The sequence below is a fragment of the Acipenser ruthenus genome, chromosome 17 (genome assembly GCF_902713425.1).
Source record: "Acipenser ruthenus chromosome 17, fAciRut3.2 maternal haplotype, whole genome shotgun sequence".
NCBI classification, from domain to species: domain Eukaryota; kingdom Metazoa; phylum Chordata; class Actinopteri; order Acipenseriformes; family Acipenseridae; genus Acipenser; species Acipenser ruthenus.
This window is the reverse complement of record NC_081205.1, coordinates 11,586,892-11,611,346: the sequence shown is the minus strand read 5'-3', so window position 1 is coordinate 11,611,346 and position 24,455 is coordinate 11,586,892. Positions and strand designations below refer to the sequence as shown.

The 24,455-nt window shown below is 42.7% G+C and overlaps 1 protein-coding gene and 5 non-coding genes across 7 annotated transcripts; 1 reads left to right on the top strand and 5 right to left on the bottom strand.

Annotated features, from left to right (window-relative positions):
• Positions 1–582: 582 nt before the first annotated feature.
• trnar-ccu (transfer RNA arginine (anticodon CCU)) lies at positions 583–655 on the bottom strand. Its single transcript has one exon. It is a non-coding gene; the product is annotated as a tRNA-Arg (tRNA).
• Positions 656–7,635: 6,980 nt separating this feature from the next.
• Positions 7,636–9,822, top strand: LOC131697938 (large ribosomal subunit protein mL62-like). Of its 2 annotated transcripts, XM_058989977.1 has the most exons (4): positions 7,636–7,741; positions 8,033–8,115; positions 9,169–9,338; positions 9,672–9,822. In XM_058989977.1, the coding sequence occupies exons 1-4, from the start codon at positions 7,720–7,722 to the stop codon at positions 9,754–9,756; spliced, it is 360 nt and encodes a 119-aa protein (XP_058845960.1). In that variant the 5' UTR covers positions 7,636–7,719; the 3' UTR covers positions 9,757–9,822. The 2 variants fall into 2 exon arrangements, 1 of the variants encoding a protein (XP_058845960.1); XR_009307567.1 differs by lacking the exons at positions 9,169–9,338; positions 9,672–9,822 and having other exon boundaries at positions 7,636–7,783; positions 8,033–8,101.
• Positions 9,823–21,216: 11,394 nt separating this feature from the next.
• Positions 21,217–21,289, bottom strand: trnar-ccu (transfer RNA arginine (anticodon CCU)). Its single transcript has one exon. It is a non-coding gene; the product is annotated as a tRNA-Arg (tRNA).
• Positions 21,290–21,627: 338 nt separating this feature from the next.
• Positions 21,628–21,699, bottom strand: trnaq-cug (transfer RNA glutamine (anticodon CUG)). The gene has a single exon. It is a non-coding gene; the product is annotated as a tRNA-Gln (tRNA).
• Positions 21,700–23,408: 1,709 nt separating this feature from the next.
• Positions 23,409–23,481, bottom strand: trnar-ucg (transfer RNA arginine (anticodon UCG)). Its single transcript has one exon. It is a non-coding gene; the product is annotated as a tRNA-Arg (tRNA).
• A 707-nt stretch (positions 23,482–24,188) lies between these two features.
• On the bottom strand, positions 24,189–24,261 carry trnar-ccu (transfer RNA arginine (anticodon CCU)). The gene has a single exon. It is a non-coding gene; the product is annotated as a tRNA-Arg (tRNA).
• Positions 24,262–24,455: the final 194 nt, after the last annotated feature.

Here is a 24,455-nt window from a genome sequence, read left to right as displayed (position 1 = left end):
CGGAATTAAAAAAGCAGCCAGTAGCCCCGCCCATACCCTAAAGCTATGTGCTTACCCAATTGGCGCTGCCTCTTGTCTGTTATTTTCCTATTGCTGAGTGATGCCCCGCCCCTCGTACTCAGGGCACAAATGGAATTGACTGACGCTTCTGTGAAGTAATGGTTTTATAAACAATACATACCGGTATGTGATTGTTAATATGAAATATATATAAAAGCGGCTGAAATATAAACTGACAAAAAAATCTAGCAGAGGATGGTTTCGATCCATCGACCTCTGGGTTATGGGCCCAGCACGCTTCCGCTGCGCCACTCTGCTTTTGCGCATGAATTAAATGTTTAATAAGATACTGTTAAATTAATTAATATAATGGACTATTTGTTACTATTTAATCATTGCGGTTAACGTTACTTTAGGGTGGTAAAGTTAAATTACCTTTACCAGACACTGTGTTTAAATGGTTACTGACGCTAACCATGTTGAAATATATGTTTATTCATTTTTATGAATAATAGCTGAAGAGAGGGGAAACGTCTGGAAAGTTTATTATAAAACAGTCATGAGAAAAAAACATACACGTTACACCCCAGATGGGACTCGAACCCACAATCCCTGGCTTAGGAGGCCAGTGCCTTATCCATTAGGCCACTGGGGCTCCTAAAGAAAATGCCGTTCTTGCTCATATTAGTGTGCCTGACTATCGCTAAATACAGAATGAAAGGTAACCCCCCCAAAAAAATTATTAACGCTTTACCTTTTTACCTGTACTGTACTCTGCAAGCTTTTTACGGTCACCTCGGATTTTTCAGTACAGGTTGCGAAAGCAGACAAAAGCAAATAAAAGTATTTCTGAGGGTTTTATACTTTAGGTTTTATGGCTAAAAGGTGCCATCCCACAACTTTGCAGTGAATTTCTCAGCATTTATTATGATAGAAACGTCAGTTCGATGAAACACTTTTTAATAACTTAAAAATAATAACACTATGTAACACAATTTTTGTTCCTGGGTAGTAAGTGTTATTTCCTAATTGCTTATCCCTCAAAAGTATATAAAATTGCTATTATTCTCCACAAACTTTGCTTTTGTGACCAGGACAGTGATATTTTGAAATGTACCTATTTCCAATGAGAAAACGGGCGAATTTGTGTCTTTTCGTTCACATAAAGTCAGAAAAAAACAACATATGAATCCAAATTAACATGTATTTATACTAAAGTAATACAAAAATGACTACAAAAGATTTAGAAGCGAGTAGTTTTTCGAGATTTACGATTATACTGTAAATCACTTTCACGAATCAGCCCCCAAATGTTGTCTCCCATCATGTTCTCGTAATATTGTCCTTGGTAGTGGCGTTCAAAGTCCAGTATATCCTGGTGGAAGCGCTCGCCTTGCTCCTCCGAGTACACTCCCATGTTCTCCTTGAATTTATCAAGATGAGCATCAAGGATATGGACTTTGAGGGACATCCTACAGCCCATTGTGCCGTAGTTCTTCACCAGAGTCTCAACCAGCTCCACATAGTTTTCGGCCTTGTGATTGCCCAGGAAGCCCCGAACCACTGCGACAAAGCTGTTCCAAGCCGCTTTCTCCTTACTAGTGAGCTTCTTGGGGAATTCATTGCACTCCAGGATCTTCTTTATCTGTGGTCCGACGAAGACACTGGCTTTGACCTTTGCCTCAGACAGCTTAGGGAAGAAGTCTTGAAGGTACTTGAAGGCTGCTGACTCCTTATCTAGAGCTCTGACAAATTGTTTCATAAGGCCCAATTTGATGTGCATTGGTGGCATCAGCACCTTCCGGGGGTCCGCCAGTGGCTCCCACTTGACATTGTTCCTCGCCACAGAGAACTCGGTCCGCTGTGGCCAGTCCCGCCTGTGGTAGTGCGCCTTGGTGTCCCTGCTGTCCCAAAGGCAAAGATAGCAGGGAAACTTGGTAAAACCGCCTTGGAGACCCATCAGGAATGCCACCATTTTGAAGTCTCCTATGACCTTGATGCCATCTCAGAAAAATGCAGATATGTATCCACTTAGGCAGCTGGAACTAAACTGAACTGGTGGGCTTAAGGCCCCTGTAAGTTCTAGAAAGTTCTAGAAGTTACTCCAAATTTACTCAGCACTGAATCTATCTGGAATGTTCTGGAAAATAGGTAAATTTCAAAATATCACTATCCTGGTCAGAAAAACAAAGTTTGTGGGGAATAATAGCCATTTTCTATACTTTTGAGGCATAAGCAATTTGGAAATAACATTTACTACCCAGGAACCAAAAAAAAAAAAAAATTGTTACACGGTGTAATGCTAAAACGAAGGTCCCACCGAGATTTGAATTCGGATCGCTGAATTCAAACTCCAGAGCACTAACCGTTACACCATGGAACCCATATTTATGCATTGGCCACTTAACTGTAATAAATACATCATTTTATTATTATTCTATTTTTTTGTAAGCGTTTCTACTGCGATTGTTTTAATTAGCACTAATCTTGGACTACCTTACCCAGGGTAACATTACACAGTCCAAGATTGGTTTTAATCGGGCTGTGAAAGCAGCCGAATATGTTTACAATGACTTGGATCCGGGAATCCAGAGCTTTAAAAACTGTAATAAGTCCAGACTAGTTTGGAAAAGCTTGTCTTCGTTCAGACGGTATCACAATCCCCCATCCTTCACTGCTATGACATAATAGTGATGCATTGAATTGCTACTTTTTATAAAGCATGTTATTGTGAAGCATGTTTACTGACGTGCACCTTTTGTTTTTGTGTAGATCGCCTCACCATTACCTACTGTCGAAGCAGTGGCCCTGGAGGCCAGAATGTTAATAAAGGTATGGAAATGGAAGTCTTTGTTCAAATATTCACAAGCATGTTTCAGTAGTTCGGGACAAACACCAATCACAAAATGTTTTAGTACAAATATTTATTGTAGAGAATGCGGAGTATGCGATTTAACAGAAGTATGCTGTATATACACATTAATTTGGCATCAAACCTAACTTGGTTTGAGGGTTCGCTGCCTGACCAACTGGACGAGGCTGAGACCCCCATTTGATAAAACATAAAAACTGTTATTAGGAAAGGTGGAGATGGGGAGGTGGTGGGTTACGATGAAATAAAAACGCAACTGAGAGATAAGTGAAGAGGGTATTTATAGTGCTAACAATTTAAATTAGCTAATGTGTAAATTGAATGATTCAATTTGGTGATGCGGAGATTGGTGTCTGACCCTCCTCTCGAACTTTAATTATAAATTTTATTTCAGTAGTTCGGGACAAACACCAATCACAAAATGTTTTAGTACAAATATTTATTGTAGAGAATGCGGAGTATGCGATTTAACAGAAAAGTATGCTGTATATACACATTCATTTGGCATCAAACCTAACTTGGTTTGAGGGTTCGCTGCCTGGCCAACTGGACGAGGCTGAGACCCCCAAAAAGAACAAGCCGGTCTCAATGCCACAGTTAGAATTGAATATAGCCCACTTGAAGGTTTAGCCAACCTTTAACAAATGATCATCAGCACGCAGGAGAGGAAAACAAAACCCATTTTTGGGAAATAAACCTCTGGGAATCCATGGCTGATTCGATTGCCCTTCCTCCAGGCAGGTTACTAACACTTAAGAGCACATTTCTGTAAAAGCATTTTTAGGCTCCATAATATTTGTTATAATATAAACTTGGTAAGCACTGGAGGATCAACGACCTAACCGTTTGATAACAGAGTCTGGAACTCAGTGGGAAAAAGCTGCTACGATTCTGAAGGAAGGACCGGAAAACTGCTCAGCTGCGAATCCGGACCTGGAAATAAATCAGGTGAAAGAAGAACAAATGTTGGGTGACGATTGTTCAGTTTTCGTTAATAAACAGCGGGCCTGAGGGTGATGCGCCCTGAGAAAGATGGAGATGGACAAGAGAGAAAGGGGTCATATGGGCCAACATGGGAGTTTAATTTATAAACAAAATTGAAAAGCTTTCTCTAATCTTCCTGGTCCGTTTTACTTCTTTTGAGCAGGAAGGAAAGGGTATCAGATGAGGGGATTGCTAGGTCAGAGATTAAGGGGTGAATCTGGAGGTTGAATTTGAGAGCGATGTAGACTCCCAGCACCTATGGGAACCCAAGAAGGCTAAGAGAAAGAGCTGTAAGGTTTTATCTAAAACAGGCAGGAGTAGCTGGAGCAGATGAGAGGCACCAAGAGAGTACGTTGATGGCAATAGGTAGGCAAGCAGGAGGAGAAAGAGATTCTGATAGTTGAAGCCCTTTCAGGATTAGTGAAATTTGTGAGTTGCAGAGTGTAGAGCTGGGACAGTGAAATTGAGTTGAGTTTGTAGAAAAACTTTATGCTGGAAATTCAAATCTTATAGCTCTGTTCTTAAGGGACATAAAACAGGATGACACTACGGGCACTGAAAATGATGGAAAGGAATGTTGAATGCAAAGTGAAATTTTAAAGCAATTCCAGGATGACCGGTACATTTGCAGTGAGCGGGGAGTGATGCTGAGAAGAGTTGTTTCTTGAGCCTGCAGAAATCAGGGAATGCAGCAGGTGGCTCACATGAATGTCAGGTCTGAAAAATGAGGAATCTGAGTTTGCAGGAGGTCGTCTTCGGAAGCCAATGCTCTGAATCTCTGCGTTTGGAAACAAGAAAGAGAATCAATTATATTCAGGTGGCCGAGAATGTGTTGAGCTCTGAAAATGAACTGATGAGTAACAGATAAACAGGTAATCCTTCTGAATATTCTCATTATATGGTGGGAGAATGAACGATCTTGTTAAAGATTTAGACTGAAGGTGAATTGTGAGTGGAGAAGAATGGATTTTGAGCCCAGGAAGACCCCCAAAAGGAGTGCGGCTACAGCAAATGGACACACTTTGCGCAATGACGAGGAGTGATCGGTTATAGGAATAATGCTGAATTCGTTGGGCCATGGAGCAGAAAACCAATTTTCCCTTGTAGTATCCTCCAAAGCCAAGAGAGGGAGCTGCATCTTTGAACGGCTGAATGTCTTTGTGCAGCAGGAGACAGTTGTCGTAAAAGAAAGTACTGCCATTCCTTTCTTTTAGTAGGAGCACCCACAGGCGGAGTTCCTTGCGAAAAAAAAAAAAAAAAACCAAACCATAAGTATGACATCATTGAGGGAATCGACAGAAAGGATCAAATAGAGAGAAGGTAGGAGATAAAAGCTCTGCCTCGAGGATTTATCCTCATTGCGTACAAATTGCAAAGCATATGACATGGTTTATTTAAAATTTCCAGAAAGCTTTTGACAAAGTCCCACATAAAAGATTAATTTCTCAAACTGAATGCAGTAGGGATTCAATGAAATGCATGCACGTGGATTAGGGAGTAGTTAACATGTAGAAAACAGAAGGCCTTCAGAGTATGCAGTATTGCGGCCCTGACTGATATTCAAAGAAATGGGAATGGTTTTGAAAGTGTTTGAATAAACTGCCGGTAAGCTGAAAGAAGAAAAGCATCTCACAGAGAAGAGACCACTATGGGGTCGTGCTGGACACCCATGGCGGCCGGGGAGGTCACTGCAGGGGCCTGCTGAATGCCTGCAGTGAGGGGAGGGTAACCTAAAAGGTTACATTTGGAAGACCGCGGAGGTAAGGAATAGAAGGGGGCAGTGGGGCCCTGTTGAAGCTCGCAGCTGGTAGAAAACCGTTTGACAGAGAAGGGAGCACTATGGGGGCCTGCTGGACGCCCATAGTGGCCAGCGAGGTCACTGCAGGGGCCTGCAGTGATGGGGGGTGGGAATGCGGGAGCAGCCGCACCCAACTGTAATTACTGATTAGAGGAGACATCAAAAATAGAGCAATGTAACCAGTGGTGTATTACAGGGATCAGTATTAGGTCCTCTGCTATTCCTAATCTACATAATGATTTAGATTATGGCATAGTAAGCAGACTTGTTAAATTTGCACACAACACAAAAATAGGTGGAGTGGCAAACACTGTTGCAGCAGCGAAGGTCATTCAAAATGATCTAGACAGCATTCAGAACTGAGCAAGCACATGGCAAATGACATTTAATAGAGAAGTGTAAAGTACTGCACACAGGCAAGAAAAATGTGCATTATAAATATCATATGGAAGATACTGAAATTGAAGGAATCTTTGAAAATGACCTAGGAGTTTATGTTGACTCAGATATGCCTTCATCTAGACAATGTGGGGAAGCTGTAAAAAGGCCAACAAGATGCTCGGATATATTGTGAAAAGTTTTGGGGGGGGGGGGGGGGACCGGACAGAAAAGTGGAAATATAAAAAATACAATCCCCTGAGGACAGGCTCAATGGGCATGATTTTAAATGTGTTTGATATATTGGCTTTAGCCAGTCATGCGTTTTTCCCAGCAATTTTGATTAAGAATATGGCGTGGTCGATTTGCATATTGCAGGGAGCAATCTTCGTGAGGGACTGTTGATGCTGGATGTGATGGAGTTACGGTGAGCGGAAATGAAGGAAGTTACAGGCAGAATAGCACAGGTTCCTTCAATGAAGTTATTACAAATCTGGCAAAACAATCTCTGGATACAAATGCTCAAAACTGCCGATGAGCAGTGAGGGAAGGGAACCAGAAAGGTTAGGGAACCTGCAGTGAGGGAAGTGAACCAGAAAGGTTATAGTTAGAGGTGAAGGGAGCACTATGGGGGCCTGCTGGATGCCCATAGTGGCCAAAGAGGTCATTGCAGGGGCCTGCTGGACGCCTGCAGTGAGGGAGGGGAACCAGAAAGGTTATAGTTAGAGGTGAAGGGAGCACTATGGGGGCCTGCTGGACGCCCATAGTGGCCAAAGAGATCACTGCAGGGGCCTGCTGGACGCCTGCAGTGATGAGGGGGTGTAACCAGAAAGGTTACAGATGCATATTATACAACAGTGGCGGGTGTCGAAACCCCCAGGATAGATCGCGGGAGCAGCCGCTCCTAACTGTAAAAACAATCTCTAGAAACAAATGCTCAAAACTGCTGAAGCGCAGAAAGAAAAGCATTTCACAGAGAAAGGATCACTATGAGGGCCTGCTGGACGCCCATAGTGGCCAAAGAGGTCACTGCAGGGGCCTGCTGGACGCCTGCAGTGAGGGGAGGTAACCTGAAAGGTTATAGTTGGAGCCAGAATGCTCAGGAACTGCTAAATGAGCCTTTGATTGACAGGTGCGATGGTCCTGCTTTCGGATTTTTCCAGTAGTAGAAGCGCTTCGTGGAGATGCAGTCGGTGCGGGCGAGGTGTTTCAAGTCCGCTTATAATACGCGGAAATTGGGCTAGCTTCTTGAGTCGCGGGTTGGAATTTGTAAAACACCCATACTGACATGGGTTGGGCTTGTTTTGTCGTTACACTTGGCAACACTGGGTAAAGCAACGATCAGTGCTGACGTCATAGCGCCTGCGACTGGAAGGATGAAATAAAGTAAACAAATTCTCCTTACGTGCTGTAGATTTGAATGGGATGTTGTTGCTACGAAGATAAAGCTGGATCCGGGAGATCGTCCAGTCTCTGATTTCAGGAGTTGCGGAGGAACAGTGGCCAGGCGGGAGCCACAGCAGACAGGAGAAGCTGACATCTGGGCAGAGAAGTTTGGAGTGGTAATACCGCCGACCAAAGTTGTGGTGGAGTTGTCCCGGGAAGGGCTGGTTGAACTGGTTGCGTGGATCTCGGCTCCGGGGAAACAGCAAACAGATCGTCATCCGTCGAAACGGAATAATCCAGAATGCAGACCATGATGCGTGCATGTACGATGAAATCAAAACGCAACTGAGAGATAAGTGAAGAGGGTATTTATAGTGCTAACAATTTAAATTAGCTAATGTGTAAATTGAATGATTCAATTTGGTGATGCGGAGATTGGTGTCTGACCCTCCTCCCGAACTTTAATTATAAATTTCATTTAATGTACAGGGTGATCAGGAGCACTGTTGTGGGGAAGTATTCTCCACAGAGTTAACTAGACAGGCAACAACATCACAGGTTATAGAGAGTCAGCTACTTTTGTGTTATAGTACATTTTTCACATTTTGTTCTAGTAAACACAAAAGCTGAAGTCCGGTTCCACATACAAACAGCTGATTGGATTCCTGAAGATGTGCGACAAAAGATTATTTCTCAGGTAACATCAATACTAAGATTACATATTCACTTGAGCTGACTGCTAATAACATTGAAGAAATGTGAAAGTTAACTAACAGCTGGTGTGTAAAGGGTAAATATTTTAACTTGTAACTGAAATGAAAGCTTAACAAAAAACACCTCTATGAATCTGTGCTATACGATGAAAACATGAATAAAGTCAGACATTGGTCTAATTAGTTTGTTATAAGGCTATGATTTTGATGCAGTACTTTTTAGTTCGTTTTACTGGCAAGGTGCGGCAAAAAAACAAGAATTCACGGAAAGTTGTCCAAATGTAGGTTTAGCTACATCAACATACACAAGAGCATTTAAATAGTACACCAGAACCAATAATATAAAGACTTGCTTTTGACTGCTGGCAAGTTTAAATGTTACTTTAGAGTGAACCAGGATTTCGAGTTTTCCACGATTCGGAAATAGAATGTTGTAAAAAGAGCCTCTAAGTTGGAAAACTTCTGTTCTCCGATGCATTGTTGTTCTTTCTTTACAGAAAACAGCTCTCACAATTGTTTTTCTTTTAGCTGTCACCCATTTACATACTTGCTCGCTCAGTTATCTCATTCGCTGACCTACACAGCTACACATAAATGCTGCGTGAATACACAACCAAACAATTTACAGACACTCGCAGATTAGTATTTTCAGTACATTTTTTAAAGGAAATAAAGGAAGCGCCTCATCAAATGTGTTTCACATCCATTTTCAGGCGTCCAAGACTACATTCAAATTCACGATTTTCAGGATTTCCATGACCTCTGTGACAAAATCGTAGCCTTAGTTTTACTTACAAAAAAATACCATGAATTGCATACATCAGGGGATAGCAGCGTGACATAGTACACAGCTGCGTGACACTGGAACATTTACAAAATTGAGGAGGTGTGTGAACTTTTTTTTTTTGTAAGTAAATAAATATCAGGGACTTTAATATGTTCTACTGTTTTGAGCACTACATGTAATAGGTCAGGCCTCAGAACTGGCTGTTAAAACCCTGTTAGTTATGTTTTTATTTATTTATTTTGCATCTCAGCATACAAACCGAATAAACAGAAGTGGGGAGCTGATCGTCACCTCGGAAGTGAGCCGGTACCAGATGCGCAATCTGTCTGACTGTTTGCAGAAGATCCGAGACATGATCGCTGCTGCCAGCGTGAAACACAGGCAGCCTTCCCAAGAAGACGTGGCTCTCCGACGCTACAGGTAATCTTCCTGTGACACCAGGATCTGATCAGGGCTGCCAAGAGCTCATTTAAAACTGGGATCATTACCTTGTACCACGACACAGCAATGCACTAGCCCTCAATTATACTATTTCAGATGCTGATCCTTCCCGTAGCAAACAATCTAACCGCACTCTGCTCTAAGAGGGTTGTGATATTGGCGTCACTTCTTGGATTTTGGATGATAACAGATATTAGCTTCATGCTCATTTTCCCATATCCAGTTGTCTTCATGTTTACAAACTATTTGATCAGAGATGCCGTAACCTTACAATTTGCCTCCAGAGCAAATTAACATTGTTTCTCTTTTCAGGATGGACAAAATGAACCGAGAACGCCTGCAGCAAAAGAAAATGCACACTGCAGTGAAGCGAAGCCGACGCGAGGAGTTTGATTGAAGGTGATGCCAGGATATGAAGGCTGGCTGCATTGAAGCAATCTGTAAAGAATAAATGAATGACTTGTACAAAGTGTTGTTTGTTCCTCGTTTATTTTAATTTGTCGGCTGGTTTTGCTGGGTTGGGTAATTGGAAGTTATGAATAGTTTTCTAAATAGTTACTCGGATGTACCACATGTGTAAGAGTTGATCAGTTGAAAGAGGCATGATCAGTATGACTCTAAAATACTGGCTGGCACAGTGGACTGTAAATTAACATCTTAAAATACATCTGCACATTGCTGTGTGTTTACAATGGTTGTGGTGTTGGAAAGTTAGGTTACTTGTTTGCTGAGCAGTGTCAAAGTAGCCTCCTGACATGGTAATGGTAAACTGAGTGCGTGTTTCACATTTTTTTAATGCGTACAAAAGGCAGATAAGCAGCTTCTCTGGACCGCTGGTTTTCGTTCTCAAAGGGATTTATTTTAGCAAAGGGAAATTGGAAGTGTACATTAAAGCTCAACCACGCCTTCACCAATACCCAAGATTACCATATAACTCCATGTGAAACTCAAAATGGAGCGAGGTAACCAGTGGTGTACCACAGGGATCAGTATTAAGTCCTCTGCTATTCCTGATCTACATTAATGATTTAGATTCTGGTATAGTAAGCAAACAAAAAGTTAAATTTGCAGACGACACAAAAATAGGAGGAGTGGCAAACACTGTTGAAGCAGCAAAGGTCATTCAAAATGATCTAGACAGCATTCAGAATTGGGCAGACACATGGCAAATGAAATTTAATAGAGAAAAGTGTAAAGTATTGCATGCGGGCAATAAAAATGTGCATTATAAATATCATATGGGAGATAGTGAAATTGAAGAAGGGAACTATGAAAAAGACCTAGGAGTTTATGTTGACTCAGAAATGTCTTCATCTAGACAATGTGGGGAAGCTATAAAAAAGGCTAACAAGATGCTCGGATATATTGTGAGAAGTGTTGAATTTAAATCAAGGGAAGTAATGTTAAAACTCTGCAATGCATTAGTAAGACCTCACCTAGAATATTGTGTTCAGTTCTGGTCACCTCGTTACAAAAATGATATTGCTGCTCTAGAAAGAGTGCAGAGAAGAGCAACCAAAATTATCCCGGGTTTAAAAGGCATGTCGTATGCAGACAGGCTAAAAGAATTGAATCTATACAGTCTTGAACAAAGAAGACTACGCGGCGATCTGATTCAAACATTCAAAATCCTAAAAGGTATAGACAATGTCAACCCAGGGGACTTATTTGACCTGAAAAAAGAAACAAGGACCAGGGCTCACAAATGGAGATGAGATAAAGGGGCATTCAGAACAGAAAATAGGACGCGCATTTTTTACACAGAGAATTGTGAGGGTGTGGCACAAACTCCCCTGTAATGTTGTTGAAGCTGAAACCCTGGGATGCTTCAAGAAGCTGCTTGATGAGATTCTGGGATCATTAAGCTACTAACAACCAAACGAGCAAGATGGGCTGAATGGCCTCCTCTCGTTTGTAAACTTTCTTATGTTCTTATGTTCTTATAGAAACGTCAGCTCGATGAAACACTTTTTAATATCTTAAGAATAATAATGCTAAAATGATTGTCCTACGGGGATTTGAACTCAGATCACAGGATTGAAAGTCATGAGTGATAACCATTACACCATGGAAACCATATTTATGTATCGGCCACTTAACTGTAATAAATACATCATTTTATTATTATTCTATTTTTTGTAAGCGTTTCTACTGCTGTTGTTTTAATTTGATACGTTTAGGTTATATTTTAGACAATTTGGTGGATTCTTGATCTCCTTAGTTCGATCTAGGCAGTGGTGAAGAACTTCAGATATTTTCCACAAGGGGGCGATACACCATGGCAGCGGCTAACCACAGTAGTATTGGTGTGAACCAAGCAGAAACTCAATATTTTTAAAAGCGTGAATATGAATTTACAGAAAAGAACTTTTCCAAAATATATAAATGAAAAAAGATAAATTGGTTGGCCAAGAAATAAACTATGGTATGCATTCTCTAGATTGTGGAACATTCATAGAAATAAACTTCCTGCTGATTTCCAAATTTCCTGAAGGAATCAGAGCCAGACAGAAGCACCTGCCATCAACCAAGTGCCTGAATCAGCTCCCTGCACACTGTATTACATTCCTCCATTTCCCAGCCTGGGTCAGCTCTCTGCACACTGTACTGCATTCCTCCATATCCCTGCCTGAGTCAACTCTGTGCACACTGTACTGCATTCCTCCATATCCCTGTCTGAATCAGATCTCTGCACACTGTACTGCATTCCTCCATATCCCTGCCTGAATCAGCTCACTGCACACTGTACTGCATTTCTCCATATGCCTGCCTGAGTCAGCACTGCACACTGTACTGCATTCCTCAATATCCCTGCCTGAATCAGCTCTGCACACTGTACTGCATTCCTCCATATCCCTACCTGAATCAGCTCTTCACATTTTACTGCATTCCTCCATATCCCTCCCCGAATCAGCTATGCACATTGTAGTGCATTCCTCTATATCCCTGAATGAATCAGCTCTGCACACTGTACTGCATTTCTTCATATCCCTGCCTGAATCAGATCTTTGCACACTGTACTGCATTCCTCCATATCCCTGTCTGAATCAGATCTCTGCACACTGTACTGCATTCCTCCATATCCCTGCCTGAATCAGCTCACTGCACACTGTACTGCATTTCTCCATATGCCTGCCTGAGTCAGCACTGCACACTGTACTGCATTCCTAAATATCCCTGCCTGAATCAGCTCTGCACACTGTACTGCATTCCTCCATATCCCTACCTGAATCAGCTCTTCACATTTTACTGCATTCCTCCATATCCCTCCCCGAATCAGCTATGCACATTGTAGTGCATTCCTCTATATCCCTGAATGAATCAGCTCTGCACACTGTACTGCTTTTCTTCATATCCCTGCCTGAATCAGATCTTTGCACACTGTACTGCATTCCTCCATATCCCTGTCTGAATCCGCTCTCTGCACACTGTACTGCATTCCTCCATATCCCTGCTTGAATCAGCTCTCTGCACACTGTACTGGATTCCTCCATATCCCTGCTTGAATCAGCTCTCTGCACACTGTACTGCATTTCTCCATATCCCTGCCTGAATCCGCTCTCTGCTCACTGTACTGCCTTCCTCTATATCCCTGCATGAATCAGCTCTCTGTACACGGTAATGCATTCCTTCATATCACTGCCTGAATCAGCTCTCTGCACACTGTACTACATTCCTCCATATCCCTGCCTGAATCCGCTCTCTGCTCACTGTACTGCCTTCCTCCATATCCCTGCATGAATCAGATCTCTGTACACGGTAATGCATTCCTTCATATCCCTGCCTGAATCAGCTCTCTGCACACGGTACTGCATTCCTCCATATCCCTGTCTGAATCAGCTCTCTGCACACTGTACTGCATTCCACCATATTGCTTCCTAAAACAGCTCTCCACACTGTACTGCATTCCTCCATGTCCCCGCCTGAATCAGCTCTCTGCACATTGTACTGCATTCCTCCATATCGCTGCCTGAATCAGCTCTGCACACAGTACTGCATTCCTCCATATACCTGCCTGAATCAACTCTGCACACTGTACTGCATTCCTCCATGTCCCAGCCTGAATCAGCTCTCTGCACATTGTACTGCATTCCTCCATATCCCTGCCTGAATCAGATCTCTGCACATTGTACTGCATTTCTCCATATCGCAGCCTGAATCAGCTCTGCACACTGTACTGCATTCCTCTATTTTCCTGCCTGAATTAGGTCTGCACACTGTACTGCTTTCCTCCATATCCCTGCCTGAATCAGCTCTGCACACTGTACTGCATTCCTCCATATCCCTGCCTGAATCAGCTACCTGCACACTGTACTGCATTCCTCCATATCCCTGCCTGAATCAGCTCTGCACACTGTACTGCATTCCTCCATATCCCTGCCTGAATCAGCTCTGCACACTGTACTGCATTCCTCTATATCCCTGCCTGAATCAGCTCTGCACACTGTACTGCATTCCTCCATATCCCTGCCTGAATCAGCTCTGCACACTGTACTGCATTCTATATCCCTGCCTGAATCAGCTCTGCACACTGTACTGCATTCCTCCATATCCCTGCCTGAATCAGCTCTGCACACTGTACTGCATTCCTCCATATCCCTGCCTGAATCAGCTACCTGCACACTGTACTGCATTCCTCCATATCCCTGCCTGAATCAGCTCTGCACACTGTACTGCATTCCTCCATATCCCTGCCTGAATCAGCTACCTGCACACTGTACTGCATTCCTCCATATCCCTGCCTGAATCAGCTCTGCACACTGTACTGCATTCCTCCATATCCCTGCCTGAATCAGCTCTGCACACTGTACTGCATTCCTCTATATCCCTGCCTGAATCAGCACTGCACATTGTACTGCATTCCTCCATATCCCTGCCTGAATCAGCTCTCTGCACACGGTACTGCATTCCTCCATATCTCTGTCTGAATCAGCTCTATGCACACTGTACTGCATTCCTCCATATTGCTTCCTAAATCAGCTCTGCACACGGTACTGCATTCCTCCATATCCCTGCCTGAATCAGATCTCTGCACACTGTACTGCATTCCTTCATATCCCTGCCTGAATCAGCTCAGTGCTCACTTTACTGCAATCCTCAATGTCCCTGCCTGAATCAGCTCTCTGCACACTATATTGAATTCCTCCATATTGCTTCCTAAATCAGCTCTGCACACGGTACTGCATTCCTCCATATCCCTGCCTGAATCAGATCTCTGCACATTGTACTGCATTCCTTCATATCCCTGCCTGAATCAGCTCTCTGCACACTGTACTGCATTCCTCCATATCCCTGCCTGAATCAGATCTCTGCACACTGTACTGCATTCCTTCATATCCCTGCCTGAATCAGCTCAGTGCACACTTTACTGCAATCCTCAATGTCCCTGCCTGAATCAGCTATCTGCACACTGTACTGGATTCCTCCATATCCCTGCCTGCATCAGCTCTATGCACACTGTACTGCATTCCTCCATATCCCTGCAAAGGGTAAATATTTTAACTTCTAACTGAAATGAAAGCTTAACAAAAAACACCTCTATGAATCTGTGCTATACGATGAAAACATGAATAAAATCAGACATTGGTCTAATTAGTTTGTTATAAGGCTATGATTTTGATGCAGTACTTTTTAGTTAATTTTACTGGCAAGGTGCGGCAAAAAAACAAGAATTCACGGAAAGTTGTCCAAATGTAGGTTTAGCTACATCAACATACACAAGAGCTTTTAAATAGTACACCAGAACCAATAATATAAAGACTTGCTTTTGACTGCTGGCAAGTTTAAATGTTACTTTAGAGTACAAAACTTTACCGTACAGACTTCAGACTCCGACATCATTTCTTGTAAGAGTCGAGGGTCTCAGTGCGACAAATGTTTGAAATTCTCCCTTTCGGGTTTCCCTGTTGGTTGAGAGGACGGATGTACCAACGATGTCGCTTTTAAAACCTCTTGATAAGAGGTACAAACTCAGCACATTTACTTTAAATGTAAATGTATCCAATTTTGCGAATGCAATCTGTATTTAAAGTGTGAACAACAGCTGTGACCACTTTGCGCAGTCAAAAGTGCTGCGACACGACGCGTCCCGTACAGCAAATAGTGAAGCTGCACAGCTTGTAGTTGATTCATCTGCGATAGATTAAGATTTCCATTACACGAGAGTAGATGTTAAAAATTCATGCTGATTTGAACTCGGCTCTCGCCAAGATAAGCACCAACTAAGACGTAGCTTTACAGTAAACTAATGTGATCCATATGCGTCTCCATCCATTTACGTTTCCTTCCATATGATGATGTAGATATCCTTCTGTCTGGTGTTAATGGCTGAAGTGTAATGCTGGCTCCAGGGATCAGCTTATTTTGCCTCCCTGGCGCATCAGCACACACAACGGCTGCGATGCTGGCTCCGGGGATCAACCAAAGTGCGGCCTCCCCAGCGCATCAGCATGACAACCGTCTGGATTGAGCTAAGTAGGGTACATCTCTGGGGTTTTCAAGTGGGCACCTTCCATCCTCAGTGTTTCGTCGACTAGCCCACGACACCTCAAGAGGGCTCGACGGTGATTCTGGCGTCCCAGCATCACCCCCCTCCGTCCCCCACTCAACTCAGCCCAGCTTACTTACCTGTCCCCAGCCAGAATCTTTCCGTCTCAACCACAGCCAGTTGCTGCTCCTCTCTGCTGCTTCAGATAAGTTCTTCACTGTGCGACGCAACTCTTGGCCACTGAATCCGACGTCTCTGAGAAACCGGGTTGTAGAGTGTGCCACAAATCCTCGACAACCCACTTCCACTGGGTAAACCCGAACTCTCCATCCTCGCTGTTCCGCTTCAGTGGCTAGTTGAGCATACCGCAGTTTCTTCCTCTCATACGCCTCATCTACAGCATCCTCCCATGGCACTGTTAACTCTACCAGGTGAACAAGGCGTGCTGATCCAGACCACAAGACAATATCTGGTCGAAGGTTAGTGGTGGCAATCTCAGGTGGAAAAATAAGCCATTGACCAACATCTGCCAGCATTTTCCAGTCTCTAGCAGCATCCAGTTGTCCTGGGCGAGGATTGGTTTTAACACCTTTTCTTGGTGGTTGCTCTCCTGGGCGGAGGAATGTTGTCTTTTGTGTGTAATGTTTTGATGGAACAGGTGGCAACTTATTGGTCATGTTACGCTTGTCTTCCAATGCTAAGGCCAAACATCGCAGCACCTGGTCATGGCGCCAAGTAAACCGTCCTTGACTAAGAGCCACCTTACATCCTGTCAAAATGTGCCTTAATGTTGCAGGTGATGAACACAAAGGACATGAGGGATCCTCTCCTACCCAGAGGTTTAGGTTCTGTGGTGATGGGAGAACATCATATGTTGACCTGATGAGGAAACTGATCCTGCTCTGTTCCATTGACCATAGGTCTTGCCAGCCAATCTTGCGTTGTTCCACACTCTCCCATCTCATCCATTCTCCCTGTTTGGCCTGGGAAATGGCCTTTATACACCTCATCCTCTCCTCCTGCTTTTGCACCTCGTTGACTACCAGCTTCCTTCTTTGAGCTGGGGCCGCCTTGTGCCATGTAGGAGGAGTTGAACTGAAACCAAGACCCCCTCTTCCATGCTGAACTTGCCCCATGATATCACCAATTCGAAGGGCAGCCTTTGCATCTTCCACAGCTTTCTTTGCCGCCCACTTTCTTCCAGTTTTCAACACAGGTGCTGCCTCCCTTACGCATTTATCGCGTGACTCTACGAATGTCATTTCCAATCTGACCTTGGCGCACTTAAACTCCTCGGTTAGAGCAGAGACTGGTAGCTGCAGTATTCGTTTACCATAAAGTCCCACTCTGCTGAGGCAGCGTGGAACTCCCAACCATTTCCTGATGTATGAACTGATTAAAGCTTCCAGCTTCTCTACTGTTGTCAAAGAAACCTCGTACACAGTCAGTGGCCACAGCAACCTCGGCAGTAGACCAAACTGAAAGCACCAGAGTTTTAGTTTACCTGGTAGAGCGCAGCTGTCTATGCTCTTCAACCCTTCCACTGCTTGTTGTCTAACTTCTCCCACACGAACTGTGTCCTTTAGATCCCCGTCGTACCATCTCCCAAGACTCTTCACTGGCTTCTCAGACACTGTTGGTATTGCCTCACCATTAATGAAGAATGTTTTATCTACTACTTTGCCTTTAATTATAGAGATGCTCCTTGATTTAGTGGGCTTGAATTGCATTCGTGCCCATTCAATGTTATTGGTTAATTTGCCCAATAATCGATTAGTGCAGGCGACTGTTGTAGTCATGGTTGTCATGTCATCCATGTATGCTCGAATTGGTGGTAGTCGCATTCCAGAAGCCAAGCGCTCTCCTCCTACTACCCATTTTTTATGCCCTAATGATTACTTCCATTGCCATGGTAAAAGCCAGCGGAGAAATGGTGCATCCTGCCATTATTCCAACCTCTAGGCATTGCCATGTAGTGCTGAATTCTGAAGTTGAAAAACTGAATTGCAAATCTCCAAAATAGGCTTTCACTAAATTTGTTATTGTCATCGGTACACTGAAAAAATCAAATGCTGCCCAAAGTAGTTCATGTGGCACTGAACCATATGCATTAGCCAAATCCAGGAATGTCACATGGAGCTCCTTCCTCTCCTTTTTAGCTGATTGAATTTGTTGCCAGATCACATTGATGTGTTCTAAGCAACCTGGGAAACCTGGAATGCCCGCTTTTTGTATTGAAGTGTCAATGAAGCAGTTCTTTAATAGGTAAGCTGACAATCTCTGAGCAATAATGCTGAAGAAAATCTTGCCTTCTACGTTTAATAGGGAAATGGGACGAAACTGACTGATGCTTGTAGAATCTTTTTCTTTAGGTATAAAGACTCCACCTGCTCGGCGCCATGCTCTTGGTACAACCTGTTTTTCCCATGCCACTTTCATCAATTTCCACAGAATTCGTAGAACTCTTGAAGCACTCTTGTACACTCTGTACGGAACTCCATTAGGCCCTGGAGATGATGAAGCCCTTGCTTTTTTCACAGCTTGCTCTATTTCTTTCCACTTAGGTGCACAGTCCTCCATTTGGTATTCTGGTGGATTGATAGGTGGGATGTCTGACGGAATTGACATAGGCTCCTGCCTTTTTGAATCTGTATGTGTTTCCTCCAAATATCTCTCCAGCTCAACCTTAGATACTTTTAGTGTGCCATTCTTCTCACTGGTGAATAACTTCTTTACAAATTTGAATGGGTCTTTATAAAAGTTAGCTCTCGCACGCTCCTTCTTTTTGTAGCGTTTCCGTAGGCGCTCAGCTCTGCGCAATGTTGCAAGCTTATCTTTTATGACCCTTTGTAAGAGATTGAGTCCCTCCTTCTGACTTTGTTCTGCTCTTCTCCATTGGTTCCTCAGCTGTCTCCTTTCTCTAACTAAGCGTTCAATCTCCTGCTGCCGTCTAGACTTTCCAGGAATAGTTTGTACTTTTTCCTTCCTTTTTTCAACTCCAAACCTCTCACTTCCATATGCGTAGATGATGTCCCCAAATTTATCCAGCTTCTTTTCAACTGTTCCACTTAATCTTTCCAATGCAACGCAGAGATCTGTGTTTACTGTGTCCCATGCAGTTTTCTCACAAGCTCTTGGCCATTTAACTCCAGGCTTGTGCCCGTTGAGGTTCTTTTCTCTCTTATGCTGGTTTGTCTGACCGGGTTCACAAGGATCATTATGTTCATCACTAACTGTGTCCATGCAAGTCCTCCTCACATCTATGACAGGGGTGCTGATATCCTGCGAACTGTGGTTTGCTTCCTGTCGCTGGATTTCATTCGACTGACTTGACTGACTTCGTAAGAAGTACTGATCAATGCGAGGCCCTTGTCCCTTCTCCCTCAAGCATTTCATTCTCCCTTGATGAATCTTCAAACCCCTGACCGTTGTCGCCTTGCTCCAGCCGCAGACACAAACCTGGAGTTCCATGTCTTTGTTAACTGCAGATCTTGAACTAGTCTTTTGTGAAGTACTCTCCATACTCATATCCGTTTCCGTTCCTAAGTCATTAACCGTGTTGTCCAACGTTGAGTCATCTTCCGCCCCAGCTCTCGCAGACTCTAGGGGTATTTTTCTCTTTAATTTCTTAGAAGCCTTGGGCGGGTGTCTCCAGCATCCTGTAAACACAGAGCTGGATACTGCCGACAAGGGTAGCTAACCCTTACCAGCCCCAATGGGGTCTCTTTCCTCCTGTCAGCTGTCTCTCCAGGCTGTCACAAGGTCTTTCCCTTGTTGCCAGCTGCACTATTCACAGCAGTCACTGGACGTATCCAGATCTTCATGATTTCCATTACACGAGAGTAGATGTTAAAACTTCATGCTGATTTGAACTCGGCTCTCGCCAAGATAAGCACCAACTAAGACGTAGCTTTACAGTAAACTAATGTGATCCATATGCGTCTCCATCCATTTACGTTTCCTTCCATATGATGATGTAGATATCCTTCTGTCTGGTGTTAATGGCTGAAGTGTAATGCTGACTCCAGGGATCAGCTTATTTTGCCTCCCTGGCGCATCAGCACACACAACGGCTGCGATGCTGGCTCCGGGGATCAACCAAAGTGCGGCCTCCCCAGCGCATCAGCATGACAACCGTCTGGATTGAGCTAAGTAGGGTACATCTCTGGGGTTTTCAAGTGGGCACCTTCCATCCTCAGTGTTTCGTCGACTAGCCCACGACACCTCAAGAGGGCTCGACGGTGATTCTGGCGTCCCACAATCACCCCCCTCCGTCCCCCACTCAACTCAGCCCAGCTTACTTACCTGTCCCCAGCCAGAATCTTTCCGTCTCAACCACAGCCAGTTGCTGCTCCTCTCCTCTCTGAAGGAATCTACGTAAGGAATTGATCATTTGACATATACTGGACTATACATTAGGTACATTTCTAACGAGATCACACTGATGTAGAACATATTTCTATATTTAAGTTAAATTATTTTCCTTACCACACTAAAGGAAAAAGAGTTTATATCACTTTTTAAAACGCAGAAACATGTACACTGACTTACATTGTATTATTTGATCTGAAATACAAGTTACACAATTAATAAATAAAATCTAAAATAAAAAACCGACCACGAAGGGACTCGAACCCTCAATCTTCTGATTCGAAGTCAGACGCCTTATCCATTAGTCCACGCGGTTTTTCACCGAAAGAGAGCTTTTCCGTAAATACTTTACTCTATAATTAGCGTAGTTTGTTCATAACGAAGCAAACATACAGCACTACCACAGTCCCAAAGAAGTACGGAATTAAAAAAGCAGCCAGTAGCCCCGCCCATACCCTAAAGCTATGTGCTTACCCAATTGGCGCTGCCTCTTGTCTGTTATTTTCCTTTTGCTGAGTGATGCCCCGCCCCTCGTACTCAGGGCACAAATGGAATTGACTGACGCTTCTGTGAAGTAATGGTTTTATAAACAATACATACCGGTATGTGATTGTTAATATGAAATATATATAAAAGCGGCTGAAATACAAACTGACAAAAAAAATCTAGCAGAGGATGGTTTCGATCCATCGACCTCTGGGTTATGGGCCCAGCACGCTTCCGCTGCGCCACTCTGCTTTTGCTCAGTTGTCAAATGTTTAATAAGATACTGTTAAATTAATTAATATAATGGACTACTATTTAATCATAGCGGTTAACGTTACTTTAGGGTGGTAAGGTTAAATTGCCTTTACCAGACACCGTGTTTAAATGGTTACTGACGCTAACCATGTTGAAATATATGTTTATTCATTTTTATGAATAATAGCTGAAGAGAGGGGAAACGTCTGGAAAGTTTATTATAAAACAGTCGTGAGAAAAAAAAAAACATACACGTTACACCCCAGATGGGACTCGAACCCACAATCCCTGGCTTAGGAGGCCAGTGCCTTATCCATTAGGCCACTGGGGCTCCTAAAGAAAATGCCGTTCTTGCTCATATTTGTGTGCCTGACTATCGCTAAATACAGAATGGAAGGTAACCCAAAAAAAAAAATTATTAACGCTTTACCTTTTTACCTGTACTGTACTCTGCAAGCTTTTTATGGTCACCTCGGATTTTTCAGTACAGGTTGCAAAAGCAGACAAAAGCAAATAAAAGTATTTCTGAGGGTTTTATACTTTAGATTTTATGGCTAAAAGGTGCCATCCCACACCTTTGCAGTGAATTTCTCAGCATTTATTATGATAGAAACGTCAGTTCGACGAAACACTTTTTAATAACTTAAGAATAATAATGCACTGAAACGAAGGTCCCACCGAGATTTGAACTCGGATCGCTGGATTCAGAGTCCAGAGTGCTAACCATTACACCATGGAACCCATATTTACGCCTTGGCCACGTAACTGTAATAAATACATCATTTTATTTTAATTCTCTTTTTTTTTTGTGTGTAAGCGTTTCTACTGCGATTGTTTTAATTAGCACTAATCTTGGACTACCTTACCCAGGGTAACATTACGCAGTCCAAGATTGGTTTTAATCGGGCTGTGAAAGCAGCCGAATATGTTTACAATGACTTGGATCCGGGAATCCAGAGCTTTAAAAACTGTAATAAGTCCAGACTAGTTTGGAAAAGCTTGTCTTCGTTCAGACTGTATCACAATCCCCCATCCTTCACTGCTATGACATAATAGTGTTGCATTGAATTACTACTTTTTATAAAGCATGTTATTGTGAAGCATGTTTACTGACGTGCACCTTTTGTTTTTGTGTAGATCGCCTCACCATTACCTACTGTCGAAGCAGTGGCCCTGGAGGCCAGAATGTTAATAAAGGTATGGAAATGGAAGTCTTTGTTAAAATATTCACAAGCATGTTTAATGTACAGGGTGATCAGGAGCACTGTTGTGGGGAAGCATTCTCCACAGAGTTAACTAGACAGGCAACAACATCATAGGTTACAGAGAGTCAGCTACTGTTGTGTTATAGTACATTTTTCACATTTTGTTCTAGTAAACACACAAGCTGAAGTCCCGTTCCACATACAAACAGCTGATTGGATTCCTGAAGATGTGCGACAAAAGATTATTTCTCAGGTAACATCAATACTAAGATTACATATTCACTGGAGCTGACTGCTAATAACATTGAAGAAATGTGAAAGTTAACTAACAGCTGGTGTGTAAAGGGTAAATATTTTAACTTCTAACTGAAATGAAAGCTTAACAAAAAACACCTCTATGAATCTGTGCTATACGATGAAAACATGAATAAAATCAGACATTGGTCTAATTAGTTTGTTATAAGGCTATGATTTTGATGCAGTACTTTTTAGTTCGTTTTACTGGCAAGGTGCGGCAAAAAAACAAGAATTCACGGAAAGTTGTCCAAATGTAGGTTTAGCTACATCAACATACACAAGAGCTTTTAAATAGTACACCAGAACCAATAATATAAAGACTTGCTTTTGACTGCTGGCAAGTTTAAATGTTACTTTAGAGTACAAAACTTTACCGTCCAGACTTCAGACTCCGACATCATTTCTGGTCAGAGTCGAGGGTCTCAGTGCGACAAATGTTTGAAATTCTCCCTTTCGGGTTCCCTGTTGGTTGAGAGGACGGATGTACCAACGATGTCGCTTTTAAAACCTCTTGATAAGAGGTACAAACTCAGCACATTTACTTTAAATGTAAATGTATCCAATTTTGCGAATGCAATCTGTATTTAAAGTGTGAACAACAGCTGTGACCACTTTGCGCAGTCAAAAGTGCTGCGACACGACGCGTCCCGTACAGCAAATAGTGAAGCTGCACAGCTTGTAGTTGATTCACCTGCGATAGAAGGAATCTACGTAAGGAATTGATCATTTGACATATACTGGACTATACATTAGGTACATTTCTAAGGAGATCACACTGATCTAGAACATATTTCTATATTTAAGTTAAATTATTTTCCTTACCACACCAAAGGAAAAGAGCCTATATCACTTTTTAAAACGCAGAAACATGTACACTGACTTACATTGTATTATTTGATCTGAAATACAAGTTACACAATTAATAAATAAAATCTAAAATAAAAAAAACGACCACGAAGGGACTCGAACCCTCAATCTTCTGATTCGAAGTCAGACGTCTTATCCATTAGGCCACGCGGTCTTTCACCGAAAGAAAGCGTTTACGTAAATACTTTCATCTATAATTAGCGTAGTTTGTACTACAATATCAACAATATTTTTTCATAACAAAGCAAACAAGTACAGAACTACCACAGTCCCAAAGAGGTACGGAATTAAAAAAGCAGCCAGTAGCCCCGCCCATACCCTAAAGCTATGTGCTTACCCAATTGGCGCTGCCTCTTGTCTGTTATTTTCCTATTGCTGAGTGATGCCCCGCCCCTCGTACTCAGGGCACAAATGGAATTGACTGACGCTTCTGTGAAGTAATGGTTTTATAAACAATACATACCGGTATGTGATTGTTAATATGAAATATATATAAAAGCGGCTGAAATACAAACTGACAAAAAAAATCTAGCAGAGGATGGTTTCGATCCATCGACCTCTGGGTTATGGGCCCAGCACGCTTCCGCTGCGCCACTCTGCTTTTGCTCAGTTGTCAAATGTTTAATAAGATACTGTTAAATTAATTAATATAATGGACTACTATTTAATCATAGCGGTTAACGTTACTTTAGGGTGGTAAGGTTAAATTGCCTTTACCAGACACCGTGTTTAAATGGTTACTGACGCTAACCATGTTGAAATATATGTTTATTTATTTTGATGAATCATAGCTGAAGAGAGGGGAAACGTCTGGAAAGTTTATTATAAAACTGTCGTGAGAAAAAAAAAACATACACGTTACACCCCAGATGGGACTCGAACCCACAATCCCTGGCTTAGGAGGCCAGTGCCTTATCCATTAGGCCACTGGGGCTCCTAAATAAAATACCGTTCTTGCTCATATTTGTGTGCCTGACTATCGTTAAATACAGAATGAAAGGTAACCCCAAAAAAAATTATTAACGCTTTACCTTTTTACCTGTACTGTACTCTGCAAGCTTTTTATGGTCACCTCGGATTTTTCAGTACAGGTTGCAAAAGCAGACAAAAGCAAATAAAAGTATTTCT

What these genes read in the sequence shown, in the direction of transcription:
- LOC131697938 (XM_058989977.1), top strand. Translation starts at nt 7,720, where the DNA reads ATGCAGACCATGATGCGTGCAT. An exon ending in GCAGACCATGATGCGTGCAT is followed by an intron (nt 7,742 to 8,032) that starts GTACGATGAAAT and finishes ATTTTGTTCTAG; the next exon opens with TAAACACAAAAGCTGAAGTC. An exon ending in GTGGCTCTCCGACGCTACAG is followed by an intron (nt 9,339 to 9,671) that starts GTAATCTTCCTG and finishes TTCTCTTTTCAG; the next exon opens with GATGGACAAAATGAACCGAG.